General features: G+C 50.5%; 1 protein-coding gene across 3 annotated transcripts in view; it reads left to right on the forward strand.

The window, feature by feature from the left end:
• Positions 1–13,632, forward strand: part of DVL3 (dishevelled segment polarity protein 3) — a 36,336-nt gene extending 22,704 nt beyond the window's left edge. For 2 of the 3 annotated variants that reach the window (XM_065674398.1, XM_065674400.1), the window contains exons 3-16: positions 1,914–2,035; positions 2,422–2,528; positions 3,123–3,258; positions 3,521–3,614; positions 4,027–4,096; positions 4,385–4,524; positions 4,720–4,796; positions 5,228–5,295; positions 5,657–5,707; positions 5,831–5,980; positions 6,811–6,942; positions 7,192–7,359; positions 7,979–8,191; positions 8,488–13,632. In XM_065674398.1, the coding sequence (XP_065530470.1) occupies positions 1,914–2,035; positions 2,422–2,528; positions 3,123–3,258; positions 3,521–3,614; positions 4,027–4,096; positions 4,385–4,524; positions 4,720–4,796; positions 5,228–5,295; positions 5,657–5,707; positions 5,831–5,980; positions 6,811–6,942; positions 7,192–7,359; positions 7,979–8,191; positions 8,488–8,912 (1,953 nt within the window). In that variant the 3' untranslated portion in view covers positions 8,913–13,632. The remainder of the gene's footprint in view (positions 1–1,913; positions 2,036–2,421; positions 2,529–3,122; positions 3,259–3,520; positions 3,615–4,026; positions 4,097–4,384; positions 4,525–4,719; positions 4,797–5,227; positions 5,296–5,656; positions 5,708–5,830; positions 5,981–6,810; positions 6,943–7,191; positions 7,360–7,978; positions 8,192–8,487) is intronic. The other variant, XM_065674399.1, reaches the window with a different exon arrangement.
• The last annotated feature ends 1,318 nt before the right edge of the window (positions 13,633–14,950 follow it).

A 14,950-nucleotide genomic window follows, 5' to 3' on the forward strand; every position in this document is an offset into this window, starting at 1 on the left:
GAGTCTTAGAGGAAGGCAGCATCAGTCCCCCTGCTCAAGAACCCCCCTCTCCTTTCCTCCTCACTGCTGTTTGACAGCTGCCTATGGCTAGTTTGTTCTGTCCAGATCTATTTTCATGGTTTTGCCTTGAATTCTTTGAGCATAGAGCATTATATGTCTTTTCACTGGACATTGCTGGCTAGCATCTCTTCTCCCTTATGCTCACAGGCAGTGGCTGCCGGAGCAGGGATGTCGCCCTCAGGGAGTGGGATGTGTCTTGGGAAGATAAGTCACCAGGAAGGTGCTGGAAGCAGAGCTGGGCATGTGCCTGGGGCTTTCTGGAGGGAGGGAAGCCCAGCAAGTGTGAGACAGGAGCTGGTTAGACAGTTGTGAGAGCAGGAGCTGTTGGGCTTGTCCTGGGGCTTGTGGGACGGGCTCTGCAGCTTTTGACACCCCAGGGTGCCCTCTGCCCTGTCTGCTGCATTGGCTGTGGGTTTTTCAGGGCTGCTCTGTCTTCCTTGCCTCAGCTGCATCTCTCTCTCTGTTCCCAGTGCCCCCTGGCAGCAGACCTCTGTCCCCTTGCCCTAATGATGGCCTGTGAGGTACACACACACCCCTCCCTTTATCATGGTTTCCTCAGTTCTTGAAGGTGGGTTTGTCCCAATGATGCTGGAAAGCACTCAAGACCTGTGTAAAAGGGCTGTGTCTCCAGCACCTGGCTTGGCATCTGCTTCTGTCTCCATGCAGATGTGGTCACCTCACCAGCAAGCAGTTGAGCTGCCTCTACATTTGTACTGGGTGTTATGGTTTGTGCAGCATTCAGCTCCTTTCCAGCCTGTATTTCATGATCCTTCTATTCTGACCCACAGTGGGGCATCCCCCACTTCTGATAGATTTGACCTCTCCTGTGATGGCTAATGGCTTGGCAGTTGGTTCGGGCGCACAGGCTGAGACTTCACCTCTGTCCTGGTGTCCCCACCTCCCTGGAATGGCTGCAGGGTGACCCACAGCCTCTTTTTTGTGGGCCACTGGGCCCTGTGGTCCCTCCCTGAAACGGGGAGAGAATCAAACTTCCTACTTGTCCATGCTGTGCAGGGGACAGGCATGAGGCAGATGTGGAAGCTTGTTGGAAGTGGGAAGAAAGCAGACCTGGATAGGGAGCAATGTTGGTGAAACCACTTTCCATTGGGCTCCTTTGAGCTATCCTCTGTTTCATCCCATTGGTGAGCCCATTCTTCCCAGAAGAGGCTCTACCTCATTCCTTGAGCACTGAAGTTGGTGGCTTATCTTGGATCCAGAGGCACAGATGTAGGTGTGCTTGGGCTGTACCAATGCATGGCTGGTATAAAGAGTTCCTGGGGTTTGACCCTTGAATTTCTGCACTGGGGAAACTGTTGAGTCTCCCAAAGGTTGGCTGGAAGTTGTGCCTGAAGACAATTAACTGGGCACAACCTGAATGTGAGGTATGTGTGGAAGCCAGAAAATGTTGGGAGTCTATTTCAAAGCTGGTCTCAGTCCTGAGCTGGTAAAATTGAGTAAAAGAATGACTGGTAGCTGCCTCTTTTGATGTAAGGACAACTAGGGAAATCCATTCCTTCCTACAGGACATGTGCTAAAGGTTACCTGGGTGGGAAAATTGTGTGGTATGAGTGTGCAGATGATGTCAGAGTCTCCAAGCAGGGCTGTCAGCCACCCGGATTCACTGCTGGGTCAGGAATTCCTGAGCCACAAATAGCCGGTGTCTGGGAAGGCATTGAGGGGGAATGTTGCTACATGCTTGGCCTGTTCCATACCTGCTCCTGGGCATCTGCTGTTGTCTGCTGTCAGAGAGGAGATCTTGGGCCAGGCAGGCTTTTGGCCAGCTCGTTTGGCCACTCTTGTAAACGCTTTCCCAGTGCCTCAGCCGTTTCATTGTCTGTCTCTCATTCTTCCAGCTGGTGTCTGCAGAGGGTTCCCATTCAGATGCTGGCTCAGTCTGTGCTGATAACCAGACAGAGCTGCCACCTTCTATGGAGCGCACAGGAGGAATTGGAGACTCCAGGCCTCCCTCTTTCCAGTAAGTTACCTGGACATCTATCCTGGTTTCTGAGGGGCTCAAAGTGACTGCTGTAAATCCAGACCAGAGCCTGGGACACTCCTGCCCAAATTAGCAGCTAGAGGGGGAGGAGGATGGGGCTAGGAGCAGATTTGAAGTGGAGCTTTGTTATTCAGCAGGTAAGGACATGCTGAAAATAGTGCAGGGAAGTTGGCAAAGAGCTGGCACAGCTTCCTCCCTTCCCTTGCCCTGCACTCATAGATGTACTGTGGTTGTTCCCCACCACTTCTGCTCCTGTGCCTCAAGAAGCAGTTGACTGATGGCTGGAGAATAGTGCTGGCCAGCACAGAGGTAGAGAGCCTGTTTAAGTTGTTCCTGCTGGACATATTCCTTTTATCTTATTGCAGCCCTAACACTGGGGGGAGTCGAGAAAATTTGGACAATGAGACAGAGACGGACTCAGTGGTATCATCCCAAAGGGAACGACCCCGTCGGACAGATGGGCCTGAGCACGGTGAGTGTTGGTAACACGGCAAGAGCTCTGCAGGGCATGGCTAGGTCATGGCACAGTCATGGCTCCAGACATGGGACAGTGCTCTCTGCTCTGCAGAACCATCCCAGCTTAGAAGGACTGTTCAGTGATCTGAGGCCATAGTCTCACACTGGAGGCAGAAACTAACACATATCTTGTGTCAGAGCTTCATGTTGAAACCTCTGGGGGCAAAGGAGATGTGTCCTGTACAAGCCTCAAGAGCAGGAGGCAACAGTGCCTCAGTCCTTCTTGGCTGAAAAGCAGAGTGTGCTGTAGCTTTGCCACTCCATACTGCAACTTGCTCTGCAAGGAACCAGATGCAAGTCTTCCATGAGTTTAGCAGCATTGTTCCTAAGTGGCCCATCAGCCCCTTGCCCATTCCGTAGTGATAAAAGAGGTATTCCACAGAAGATGGATCTGATCCCAGGGTGGACTCAGAAGACTCAGATCTGGCTGGCACTAGATGAGATTTTCTGATGGACAGATTCATGTTGAGAAGGTTGCTGTGAGCCTTGTGCAGGAGAAGTGGTTTCCCTGTGGCCTGTCTCAAGCACACGTTGTCTTGTCTTTTCATAGCACCCAGGGTGAACGGGACTGTAAAGGGAGAACGGCGCCGAGACCTGGGCGGGTACGAGAGCTCCTCCACGCTCATGAGCAGTGAGCTGGAGACCACCAGCTTCTTCGATTCAGATGAAGATGACTCCACCAGCAGGTAGGAGAGCTTGGGTCCTGGAGGAACACTAGCTTCCCCCTGCCTCCCAGCACAGAGAGATGTGTCCTTGTAGAGCACAGTAATCCTGGGCTCCAGGGTCCTTGCTCAAGTCTCACCCAGCAGCCCCCTCTGCTATTGTCTGTCCTCTACAGACATGTTCTCCCCCTGCAGTCCTCTATTCCCTGTGCCATTTCTGTGGCTCTCTTGCTGCCAGAGCCACCACTCTGGCAGCAGCAGATCTGACTCTTGCTTTTGCCTCTAGGTTCAGCAGTTCAACAGAGCAAAGCAGTGCTTCTCGTCTAATGAGGAGACACAAGCGACGCCGGCGGAAACAGAAGGCTCCACGCATTGAGCGGGTACTGAGGGGCTGGGTATCCTGGGAAGTACAGTGCAGGACAAGGTGGGCTGGCTGATGGATCTCTCCACTCAGTGCTTCAGGGATGATCAGGGATTCTGGTGTGTTTGCTGTAGGCACAGACGGGGACAGGTGGTGTCCAAGTGCTGAGACCTGATGAAGTGCTGTAAACCTTTCCCAAGCCAATGTAGCCTCGAAATCTGGGACCGCAAATCTTGTCCTGGCTTTGCAGAGGTCATAAGGACAGTGGCTGATGCCCTGTGGCTCTGTAAAGCTCCCAGCATAAGGCTGGAGTTGTGGGTGATGGCTGTGGTGCCGCAGGGAGTGTCAGAGCACAAAGTGGAGGGAGCTGGGGCACTGGGAATGTTACTGAGGCACAGCAGGTCATCTCGTGTTTCACTTATGTTTTGCAGTCATCATCCTTCAGCAGCATCACAGACTCCACCATGTCCCTGAACATCATCACAGTTACACTGAACATGGGTGAGTGGGTGGTGTGCGTGGACCCTGCGATCCTTACAGAGCAAGGCTGGGTGGCGAAGAGGGAAGTCAGGAGGACTCAAAGAGAATGCATGCGGGGAGGGGTGAGGAGATGGATTCTGTAGGAAAGTGGCTTGCCTTGACGCACTGTTCTCTCAAGAGTTTCTCTGTGTCCCGGAACATTTCTCTGGGACAGGGGCGCAAATGACCATGTGGGTTACCTGAGGTGTTAGGGCTGCTTGTGCCTTCTGCTTCATGGTGTCTTACTTCTTTCTCTTTCCATCCCTGCAGAGAAATACAACTTCCTGGGCATTTCTATTGTGGGACAGAGCAACGTGCATGGAGATGGAGGCATTTATATTGGCTCTATCATGAAGGGCGGTGCTGTGGCAGCTGATGGCAGGATTGAGCCAGGAGACATGCTCTTGCAGGTACTTCCCACCCACAATACCATCTTTGGTCCTGGGAAAACAATAAGAAAAGACCCAGAAGCCTCTCTGCGCACTTTGGCAGGCTAAACCCAGGAAAGTGTGCTTGGAATGGGGAAGCTGAGTCACTGCTGAGCTGAGTGGGGAGCTCAGCCTCTGATCACATCTTAGGGACTCACCTCTTTTCATTGTTTGCAGGTAAATGACATCAACTTTGAGAACATGAGCAACGATGATGCTGTGCGGGTGCTGAGGGAGATTGTGCACAAGCCAGGGTAAGTATTTGGATGTTTCTTACTTCCATGGGCAGCTGTACAGTGTGTGCTTGGGGTGTGCGAGTTACGTCTTCCAGTCACCTCTGCCAGTGGCTCTGCACAAGCTCAGAACTTAACATTTTTGGTGTTGCTTTGATTTCTGTGTTTTCATGCCCAGAGCAAGAATTGCAGCCAACAGAATGGTGGTGAATTGGGGTCTGTGCCCCTCTTTTTTGTGGGGATACCATGTCACTAGGGGCATCAGCAACCCTCAGCAGCGTTGCATCATTTTGTCCATACTGCTAAGGAGATCCAGAGCTGGAGGGGGACAGGGGCACTTTTCTGGCAGCTTCTCCCTGTCCTAAAGGAGAGAGCCAGCATACAGCATCCACCCATCACACAGAGGTTTGTGCCACTGGGCTCTTGTTCTAATTCTTGCCTTTTTGTTGCAGGCCCATCACCCTGACGGTGGCCAAGTGCTGGGACCCCAGCCCCCGTGGCTGCTTCTCCTTACCCAGGAGTAAGTGGATAGCTGACCCACCCTTAATGCTGGTGCCCAGCTCATGTGAGAGCCCTGCCTTAAGCACTTAACTGGTTGTTGTCTTGTTCCTCCCCTGTGTGTGTGACTCCATGTGGCACTGAATTGGGGTTTGGTGGGTTTTCAGCTCTCCTATTAGGAGGCTGCTATGTCCTGTTCTCAGGCCAAAATGCCCATAAGCCCAGCCCTCCTTCCCACATCACGCTGGGGACGCGTTTCACTGGGGCAGGGGGGTCACTTGCTCGGGGCGCCAGAGGAAAGAGAAACCCCTGCCTTGAGCCATAGGGGGATCTCTCCCTCTGCACCTGTCCTGCTGACCCTCCCTCTCTTCTTTCTCTCCCAGTTGCTCCCCAGCGGATCTGGGCTGGGCCAGACTCTCCATGCTCCGATCCGGGTGAGTCCCGGCAGATGCTGGGAATAGAATGGGCTGTGCTTGAGTCCCTGTCCCTCCCCAGAGGCTGATTTGATAAAGGGATAGTTTCCTATAGCTGCTGACTGACTCTTTTCTTCAATGCAGGTGAGCCCATTCGGCCCATTGACCCGGCAGCCTGGGTGTCTCACACAGCAGCGATGACCGGCACCTACCCAGCGTACGGTATGAGTCCATCCATGAGCACAATCACTTCCACCAGCTCCTCCATCACCAGCTCCATACCAGAGACTGAACGTAAGTCCTTGTGCCTCCGTGCTCCACCCACTGCACAGCTTCCTCGCCTCCACTGTGCCATAAAGGGAGCAATACATCTGCTTGGGGACAGCTGGGTCGGGCAAGATCTGCCCTGCCAAGGGACTAGGAGGGAGGCAGCTCTCACCAGGCAGGTGCTTGGATCAATGGAGTTCTGCCTGGGTGAATTAATACCACATTTTTCAGCCTTCTATGTAAGGAGAGTAGAAGAGCTTGGGTATAGTCCAGGAGCTGTGACAGGTACAGAAGAAAGGCTCAAAGCAGTCAGGGGTTAGCAGCTATGAGTGTGAGGCCAGAGGGATTCAGCTTGTCTCTGGAGCAGTTGCCCCTCCAGACTGCAGATAGGGCAAAATCGAGGGGCAAAGAGATTTGCAGTGTGGCAGGGTCCTGCTGAACACAGGGTCTTCTGGTTCTTTTCTGAAGATCTCTGGCAATTCTGGTATAGAGAGCCCTGAAGCAAGGGTCTGGGAAGCTCAGGTGGGGCAAAAAGCCAGGAGTTTGCTGTTTGTTTGTGAGGAGCAGAGAATTCTCTTGCTGTGTGGCGTGGGCTCAGCTGGCAGCCTTCACATCTCAGCTGCTTGGGACTGTCTGGAAGGAAGGAGACTCTGTCCTGGGTTTTGCACAAAAGGAAATGGCTAATGTGAAGGATAACAGTGGAAGACTGGAAGGGGAGTTACACAGCATGTGCCTCAAGGCTGTTCTCAGTGTATTGTTCCCTGGCCCATTCCTCCTTTGTGTGATGCTTCCATGCAGCCCTGTTGTCTTTTCTGTCCTCTCTCATCTCTGCCTCCCTTCCTTCATCCACACCGCAGGCCTCGATGACTTTCACCTGTCCATCCACAGTGACATGGCCACCATTGTCAAAGCCATGGCCTCACCAGAGTCAGGCCTGGAGGTGCGTGACCGCATGTGGCTGAAGATCACCATCCCCAATGCCTTCATTGGTAAGAGACTGTGCTGCCTACAGCCGAGGCTGGGACTGGGGAATGGGTGGCCTGTTTTCCAAGCAGAAGCCAAGGGAGCAGCTCTGTCACCATAAACTAACTGTTGACCAGGCCAGTCACAAATTGAACCTTTGGCTGTGCAGTCCCTTTTCAGCTTCTGGCCAACTTTGTCTTGGTTCCAGTGCGGCCTGCTGCCTCAAGGCCCACTGTCTTTCTCTTGCTGTATTTTAACTCAGTTTTTGGTGGCAGGTTCGGATGTGGTGGATTGGCTCTATCACCATGTGGAGGGCTTTACAGACCGTCGTGAATCCCGCAAATATGCCAGCTATCTGCTGAAGGCTGGCTATATCCGACATACCGTCAACAAGATCACCTTCTCAGAGCAATGCTATTACATCTTCGGGGACCTCTGTGGAAGTATGACACTTGGCATGGGTGGGAGGGAGTGGATGGGGGGGTAGAGGTCCTACAGAGCCCTGCTGACACAATGGGGACATAGCTACAGCTGTTGACATCAGGCTGGGCCCCTTGGTCTATAGACACCGTTAGAGAGTGATAAAGAATATCCCAGCTTCTTTGTCGTGCTGCGGTGGTGATGAAGTTGGAAGCAGCGTTGACAGTGTCACCCACTATGTGATCTTTTCTCCCAGGCAGCCCTAGCAGAGTCTTAGTCTGTACTGACTGTCTCCAGGCTCTGAACTTCCAGTGGTGGCAAGGGGGTGGTGTTCAGACAACTGGGTTCTGCTTAAATAAGAGGAACGGAGGAAGTAATTGACAGGGTGAGCTGTAGCTCTGATGTAGTCATTTCCCACCAAGCTGGTCTCTGTATTAGACTAGCAGCTTGGACTTGCACAGCCTGGTTGTTGTTCAGCCAGGAAGCACAAATGGATACACTGACAAGCAGGGAGAGTGCCAACTTTTTGTATGTCCTTGTGGACCCCCTCCATGTCCACCAGCAAGAATGGACAGGGAATTTCTTGATTACACGTGGTTGTCTTTCTGCTTGGATTAACCACTTTTCTCTGCTTTCTTGCAGACATGGCTAATCTGTCTCTTCACAATCATGATGGTTCCAGCGGTGCCTCTGATCAGGACACTTTGGCTCCACTCCCCCACCCAGGAGCCGCACCCTGGCCTATGGCTTTCCCATATCAGTATCCACCTCCTCATCCATACAACCCCCACCCCGGCTTCCCTGATCCAGGATACAGCTACGGAGGGGGCAGCGCAGGCAGCCAGCACAGTGAAGGTGAGTGAAAAGAACTAAAATATGCCTGCAAGTGGGCATATGCCCTGTTCAGTACTGGAAAGCAGCAAGAAAAGGGCAAGACCTTGCTTAGACAAGGCCATAGGTGTGTGGGGAGACAGGGCAAAAGCCTTCTCAGAATGGTCGTAGAACTTGGAGCTGAGAAGAAACTGAGAGCATGGACTGTGCTGGTGGATAGCTGTGCTGCAGCATGCTCTAGTCCTCTCTTGGCTAGAGAAGCATCCTTTCTTCCTGACTTGTCTGAGCTGTCACCTAACCTTGCCTTGTGCTCATTGCAGGGAGCCGGAGCAGTGGTTCCAATCGCAGTGGCAGTGAGAGAAGGAAGGAGAGAGAGAAGACTGGGGAGTCCAAGTCAGGCGGCAGCGGGAGTGAGTCGGACCACACTACGAGGAGCAGCATGCGGCGTGAGCGTGCAGCCAGCGAGCGCTCGGTGCCAGCCAGCCAGCACAGCCAGCGCAGCCAGCACTCACTGGCTCACAGCATCCGCAGCCACCACAGCCAGCAGTCGTATGGGCCGCCCGGCCTCCCTCCTCTCTTCAGCCCCCCCATGTTGCTGATGCCTCCACCACCTTCAGCCATGGGGCCCCCCGGGGCACCGCCAGGCCGTGACCTGGCCTCTGTGCCCCCTGAACTGACAGCCAGTAGACAGTCCTTCCGAATGGCTATGGGCAACCCCAGTGAGTTCTTTGTGGATGTAATGTGAAGCGCCCGTCCCTTGTCTGTCTGCTGCCCTCCTTTCCCCCCTCCATCCCCGTCGTTTGTCTCCTAGGACCAGCCCTGGCTTCACCCCTTGGTTTTTTGGTTTGGTTTTGTTTCGTTTTTCCCTTTATTCCTTTTCGTTACCAAGACAAGAAAAGAAATAAATGAACTAAACCTTGATTCTAATCCCACCTTGAGCGGGGTGGATGGGCCTGGCAGGCCTGCTGGGTGCCGCAGCCCCTCCTGCCAGCAGACTTGTGTATTGCCCATGGTAATTCCCTCCTGCTGTCCTCTCTAACGCCATTAATCCGCATCCATCCCAGCGGCCTGTGCTGCTTGCCTGTGTGTCACTGCTGCCTCGGTCTTGCCACCCTAAACATCTCTTCTTTCTTTTCACCCTTTTGTGTTTCTTCTGTCAAGCAGCAAAGAATTACGGGGTGTTTGACTTTCTCTGAGCCTGCCGCCAGTGGGGGGGAGAGCTGGAGCGTGGCGTGGCCCGACAGCAGGACACGGAGCTCCAGGGGCGCTGGGCACGCGTGGCGCTGAAGATGGCTTCTTTCCTCCCCCTTGCGAAGACACCCTGCCCTTCCTGCAGCCCTGTGAGGGGAGCAGGGACCAGCTTTCCATATGTGTGTCAAATCCCCTTGCAGTTGCCTTTCAGCTAATGCCTGAATGTTGCAGGGCTTCAGTGCCTCCGGGCGGTGGAGAGATGCTGCCACTTCCCTCTTGCCTTCCTTCTCTTGCCCACACGTTGGGGCAGGTCGAAGCCTGGCCCAGCCTCATCGCAGGACCCTCTTTCACCTCGCCCCTGTCTTGAGGCTGTGGCTCTGCATTCGTCCTGGAGCTGTGGTTGGTGCCTGTGCACAGTCCTGTACAACTCGGGGCCCTACACTTCCCTTGGCTACTTGGAGTTGTTCAAGGGCAGAGTTCTGCTCCCTCCGGCCACTCTTTGCCCTGCTGGCTGTGACACGCTGCTGCCTGTCCTGTTTGTAGGGGCTGCCCGATGCCTGGGGCTGGCAGTTACAGCTGTGGCCTTCTCCTTCCTGCTGTTGAGCAATGTGACATCTTTAGGTGCCAGCATGGACGTAGATGAGAGGGGGGGCGTAGCTGTTTTGCTGTCCTGCTTTGGGAAATAGTGAATGTTCCCTCTATGTACCCTATGAAGTATATGAGTCTGCCTCCCCTGTTTCTCAGTACCATGTGTGCTGTTGGCCTGGTTGTCGGGAGGGATAAGGCTCTGGGATTGGGCTGTGGGATGGCCTGGCTCATTCCAGACTGTGAATTGTTCCTGGTGGCAGCACGAGCTCTCCAGGGAGGGAGGCAGCAGCTTGGGCTGTACCTCTGACTTCAGGCCCTGCAGATATGCTGGGACACTTCAATCTGTTTGCTCCAGTGCCCTTTTCTTCCTCTTCTGGGTACTCAAGAGATATGCCCTGTGTTGGGGACAGCCCTCTTCCCATGTCCAGGGCCAAGCACGGTACAGTACAGACACCTTCCACCCTGCTCTTGCTGGTGCTCATGCCTGGTGCCCTCTCCTGCTGCTACACCATAGCTTTCTCTGCAGGTGTTGCCTCTGTTTGTCCTTCCTGTGTTTGCAGTTTTTAGATGCTGGAGATTAAATGTATTTTACTCCTCGGGGTTCCACCTGTAGCACCTCTGCCAACTAACGTGCCATCAGTTCATCTTCCCATGACCCCTAAAGCCCCTCCTTCCCGTAATCCTGCCCTGAGCTGTGCTCTGCTGCCATCCATCTATCATTGAAATCCAGGAAAATTACCTCTCCATCTAGGAGGGCATGTTAGAAAGCTGACATTACGGTACAGAGGGGATCACTCTGCCTATCGTTCACACTGAGAAGGGACCGTTTACAGCTTACATAAATTATTATATATATATTTATTCATCATGATTCTTCAGAGCGCCCACCCAATTCCCATTACTCATTGCATATGATAATCTGGGTAGATAAGGCTGTGGCACAGGCGCTGTGCATTCTAGGAGTGGTCTTTGGGGGCTGTTTTGAGAGAAATACCCACACTCATTCCTTTGTGGAAATCCGTTACTGAAGGACATTGGAATACTTGTTTAGTCTCGCCAATTAACTGTAAGTTCTTGTTTGAGCAAATTTGTGACCCTGAGAGGTTTCTTTAGCTGTTTTCTCTTGCAGCTGTTTACCTATTTCTCAGGCCTTATTGAAAGGAGGAGGGCTGACACCCATTTAAAGGAAGACATCTGGTTCTCTTGTTGCTTTCTTATCTTGAAAGTCCTTGCAGCCTTGTCCATGATTATGTCTCTATACACAATGGAACACTTGTTTAATTAGGTATCAATTCCCCTCTTTGGAAGTATTAGCTATGTCTCGAATTACTTCCACAACTGTTCTTCTGTTCCCCTCTTTGCACATCATGTACAAACACTTGACTATTAAAATTGCCACTATTATCATAGTAGGATAGCGAGCCATTCATTTAGGGACCACGCTCCAAAGGATTGCAAAATTTTGTTTAACCGGTTATTTTCGGTAGAATATGTCACTGCCTGTTTGTCTACAGCCTTGTTCTTTGTCCAGAAGTAGGATGCATTCGTTGCTTCCAGCACTTCAGTCAAATTTTCAAAATGCTCTAAGACTTGAGATCTATGACTTAAATCTATGAGAGATTTAAGGGAATGATACCCCATGGGATAGGTTCTCCTGCAGCATGAAGGATAGCTAAAGTCTGTCTAGTTAAATTATGCATATTCCCACTCCCCTGTACCAATTTCAGGATCAAGTTCTCTCTTGCTTGGCTCACTGAACAGTCCTCTGCAAATAGAAGTGATCCCAGTCAGTATCTGGTCTGCTTTAGGCGTGTTGGGCCTGTGGCTTTGGTGGCCCATTCTGGTGTCAATGAGGGTTTGACCCAACTGTAATGAACCCACGTGTCTACTGCCTGCACTTTGACGGCAGTGTTTGTTGTCAGCAATACCAAGTATGGTCCCTTCTGATTTCTTGAAGGGGTTCTTTGGTCTAAGTTTTGACGTAAATGCAGTCTCAGGGCTGCTATTTATGAGCAGTAATGTCCAAAAGTCATGGGTGCCACCAATACAATGTACCTGTGGAGAGAGGACAACCCTTTCTATGGGGACATAATGTCTTCCGTTAGATACTGATCTCCAATAATCTGTTCATTTACTTTCTGTGATTTGATGTGGTTGCCCATATAATATTTCATATGGGCTTAATTTTTCTTTCGACACCAGTCTGACTCTAAGTCTTAACAAGGCCAGAGGTAATACATCTGGCCATTTCAGATACAATTCCTGGCAAATCTTACTGATTTGTTTCTTTAAACTCTGATTGATTCTTTCTACTTTCCCACTAGACTGGGGTCTCCAAGGGGTATGCAAATCTCACTTTATCCCTATTACCTTGCACAGATTTTGTACACCTTCAGCAATGAAATGTGAACCCCGGTCAGACGACATTGCTATAGGTACCCCAAACCTTGGACTTATTTATTATAACAACATTTTTATTACTTCTCTGGCCTTATTGGTGTGACAAGGGAAAGCCTCCAGGCAACCAGAAAACACATTTACTAGTTCCAGTATATACCTGAGCCTGTTTTGCCACAGCAACTCTGTAAAATCTACTTGCCTGTAGTGTCCCGGACAATTGCCTTTCTTTGTTATTCCAGGTGGCTGTCTTTTAGCATGGTAAGAATTGTTTCGTAAACAAAGTTCACACTTCTTTACAAGACTTTTTCTAATTCTCACCATTCACACACTCACAACTTGGAGTTTCAAAGCCTCAGTCATTGATTCTGTTCCCCAGTGAGTTGCCTGGTGGTTTTCCTCAGCTATTTTTCTTGTATGAGGCTGAGGAATTATTACTAGCCTGTTTGGTATAACCCACCATTCTTCATTGTTCTTCTTGGCTCCTAATAGACTTGCCAGTTTCTCATCCTCTGATATCTTGGAACTTCATTATGCAAGCACTGATACTTATGAGGCAATATTAATGAATGGTCCCTGCTGGCAGCTTCTTTCCCTGTTTTGTCAGCAAGGCAGTTGCCATTATTCACTGGAGTATTACCTAATCGATATGCCTTGCAATGCATTATTGCTCCTTTCTGGGGTAGCTGGACTCCTTTTAGCAATTCCTATATTATTTGTCCATATTATAGGGAACCACTGAGAAATTAACAATCCCGTTTCCTTCCATATGGCCCAGTGGGCATGAGCAAAGAGCAAATTTTGACTCTGTCTACATGTGAGTGGTTTTACCTTCTGACAGTTCCAGAACTCTCAGCAGCGTGATCAGCTTGGCTTTCTGCACTGATGCATTGGGGGCCAGGGCTTTGCCCTCTATTACCTCATGTTGGGTTACCACAGCGTATCCTGCTTTCCGATTTCCATTTTTCACAAAGCTGCTACTACCCACAAACATCTCCCAGTCCATGTCCTCTGGGGGGGGGTATCTTATAGGTTGGTATTAATGGAATATACCTGCACTCAATAGCCTGTAAACCATTGCGAGCTCTCCTGCTTCTGGATTGGTTGTCAAAAACACTGCTGGGTTCAAGAGGTTAGTTACTTTCAATTCTGCATCCTTCTGATCCAAAAGCACGGCCTGCTTGGGGAAAGCCAATGTCTGCTTTTCTGTTCCAGGACGGTTGTTACCATGTGAGGTACAAATACAGTCAATTTTTGTCCCAAAGTACTCAATAAAATTTTCTATTAAAGGCTCTAGTCCTTTCCTTGCTTCCAGTTTTATAGGATATTGTTTCTGTCTTACCAGCCTGGTGTTTGGTTTCAGATGAATAGTTACTGATTCCACATTTTGTGATCAGCCTAGGACTCCAGTAGCCAATACCCATGGAGTGACTGTGTTCTCTGCTTCTGGTATATCCAGCTCAGTGACTGGTTTCTGTAACATACAAACTTGGGCCTCCACAGCCTTTTCCTCGGGGATATGTATCTGCATTTTAATTTCCTTAAACATAATTTGTACGTGTAATTTACTCAGTATATCCCTATCCAATAATGGCAGAGGGCATTCACTCATGTAAGGAAATTGATAGGTCAACATCTGTTTGCCTATTTAAAAGGTTGAAAGAAAGGCTGGTTATCTTTCTGCCCTTTGGAGCCAATGACTGAAGCTGTTTGTTTGCTTCATTGTCCTTTGCCAAGTATTCATAACAGAATAGGTAGCTCCTGTATCTACAAGGAATTTTACCCTACCATTTCCCAACCTAACTAACTGAGGGCTCTGTTGGGGAGGGTTTATGAATCTTCCACCACTCCTCCTTAGTCTTCATCTAAAATCATCGGTTTTGCCACTTGTCTGGACATTTCACTGAATCCTCGGTGTCTGTTTTTACTGTGAGGGCATTCCCTGTGTTTACAAATTGTACACTGATCCTTCTCTAAATGAACCCATGCAGTCTGTTCACAAACATTTCATGTAATCCTTCCCTCTGACCCTTCCCTCCTGGGCTGTTCCCGCCTTTCCTGGTTTCCTGTGTGATAGCTACAGCCAACAATTTTCCTTCCCGACACTATTCCTTCCTTTCCCTCTCCCTTTCAACAACCTCTCTGTTAATGTACGCTTTCCAGGTGGTCTCCAGCAGTTCATTGACAGACCAAGAATCCATCCCTTCCAGCTTCTGCAGCTGGCATTTAATGTCTGGATTTGATTGTCCAATAAAAATACAAGGTAACTGTGCTGCATCATCCTTTTCAGGCTCCAAAGCAGTACACTTCCTAGCTGTTGCCATATGTCTTTGGTGAAAAGCAGACTGAAACTCAGTCTATCCTCTTTCCCCTGGACTACTTGATATAATGTTGACCAATTCTTTGCGTTACAAATCACGTTTCATTCCAAACAAACTCAGCTGTTGGTACCAGGTTAATAAATACCTCTGGGCCCGAAGATGTGGATTCCACTTAGGGTCGGGAGAAGGAAAGTGGTCGTCCACTGACCCCTGCTGGGCCCCCTGCATAAGGATTCTTTCTGCCTCTTGCTTTTGCCAACACCGCACTTCCGTCATTGTACATCAC

Source organism: Lathamus discolor, chromosome 3 (assembly GCF_037157495.1).
Source record: "Lathamus discolor isolate bLatDis1 chromosome 3, bLatDis1.hap1, whole genome shotgun sequence".
Classification (NCBI taxonomy): domain Eukaryota; kingdom Metazoa; phylum Chordata; class Aves; order Psittaciformes; family Psittacidae; genus Lathamus; species Lathamus discolor.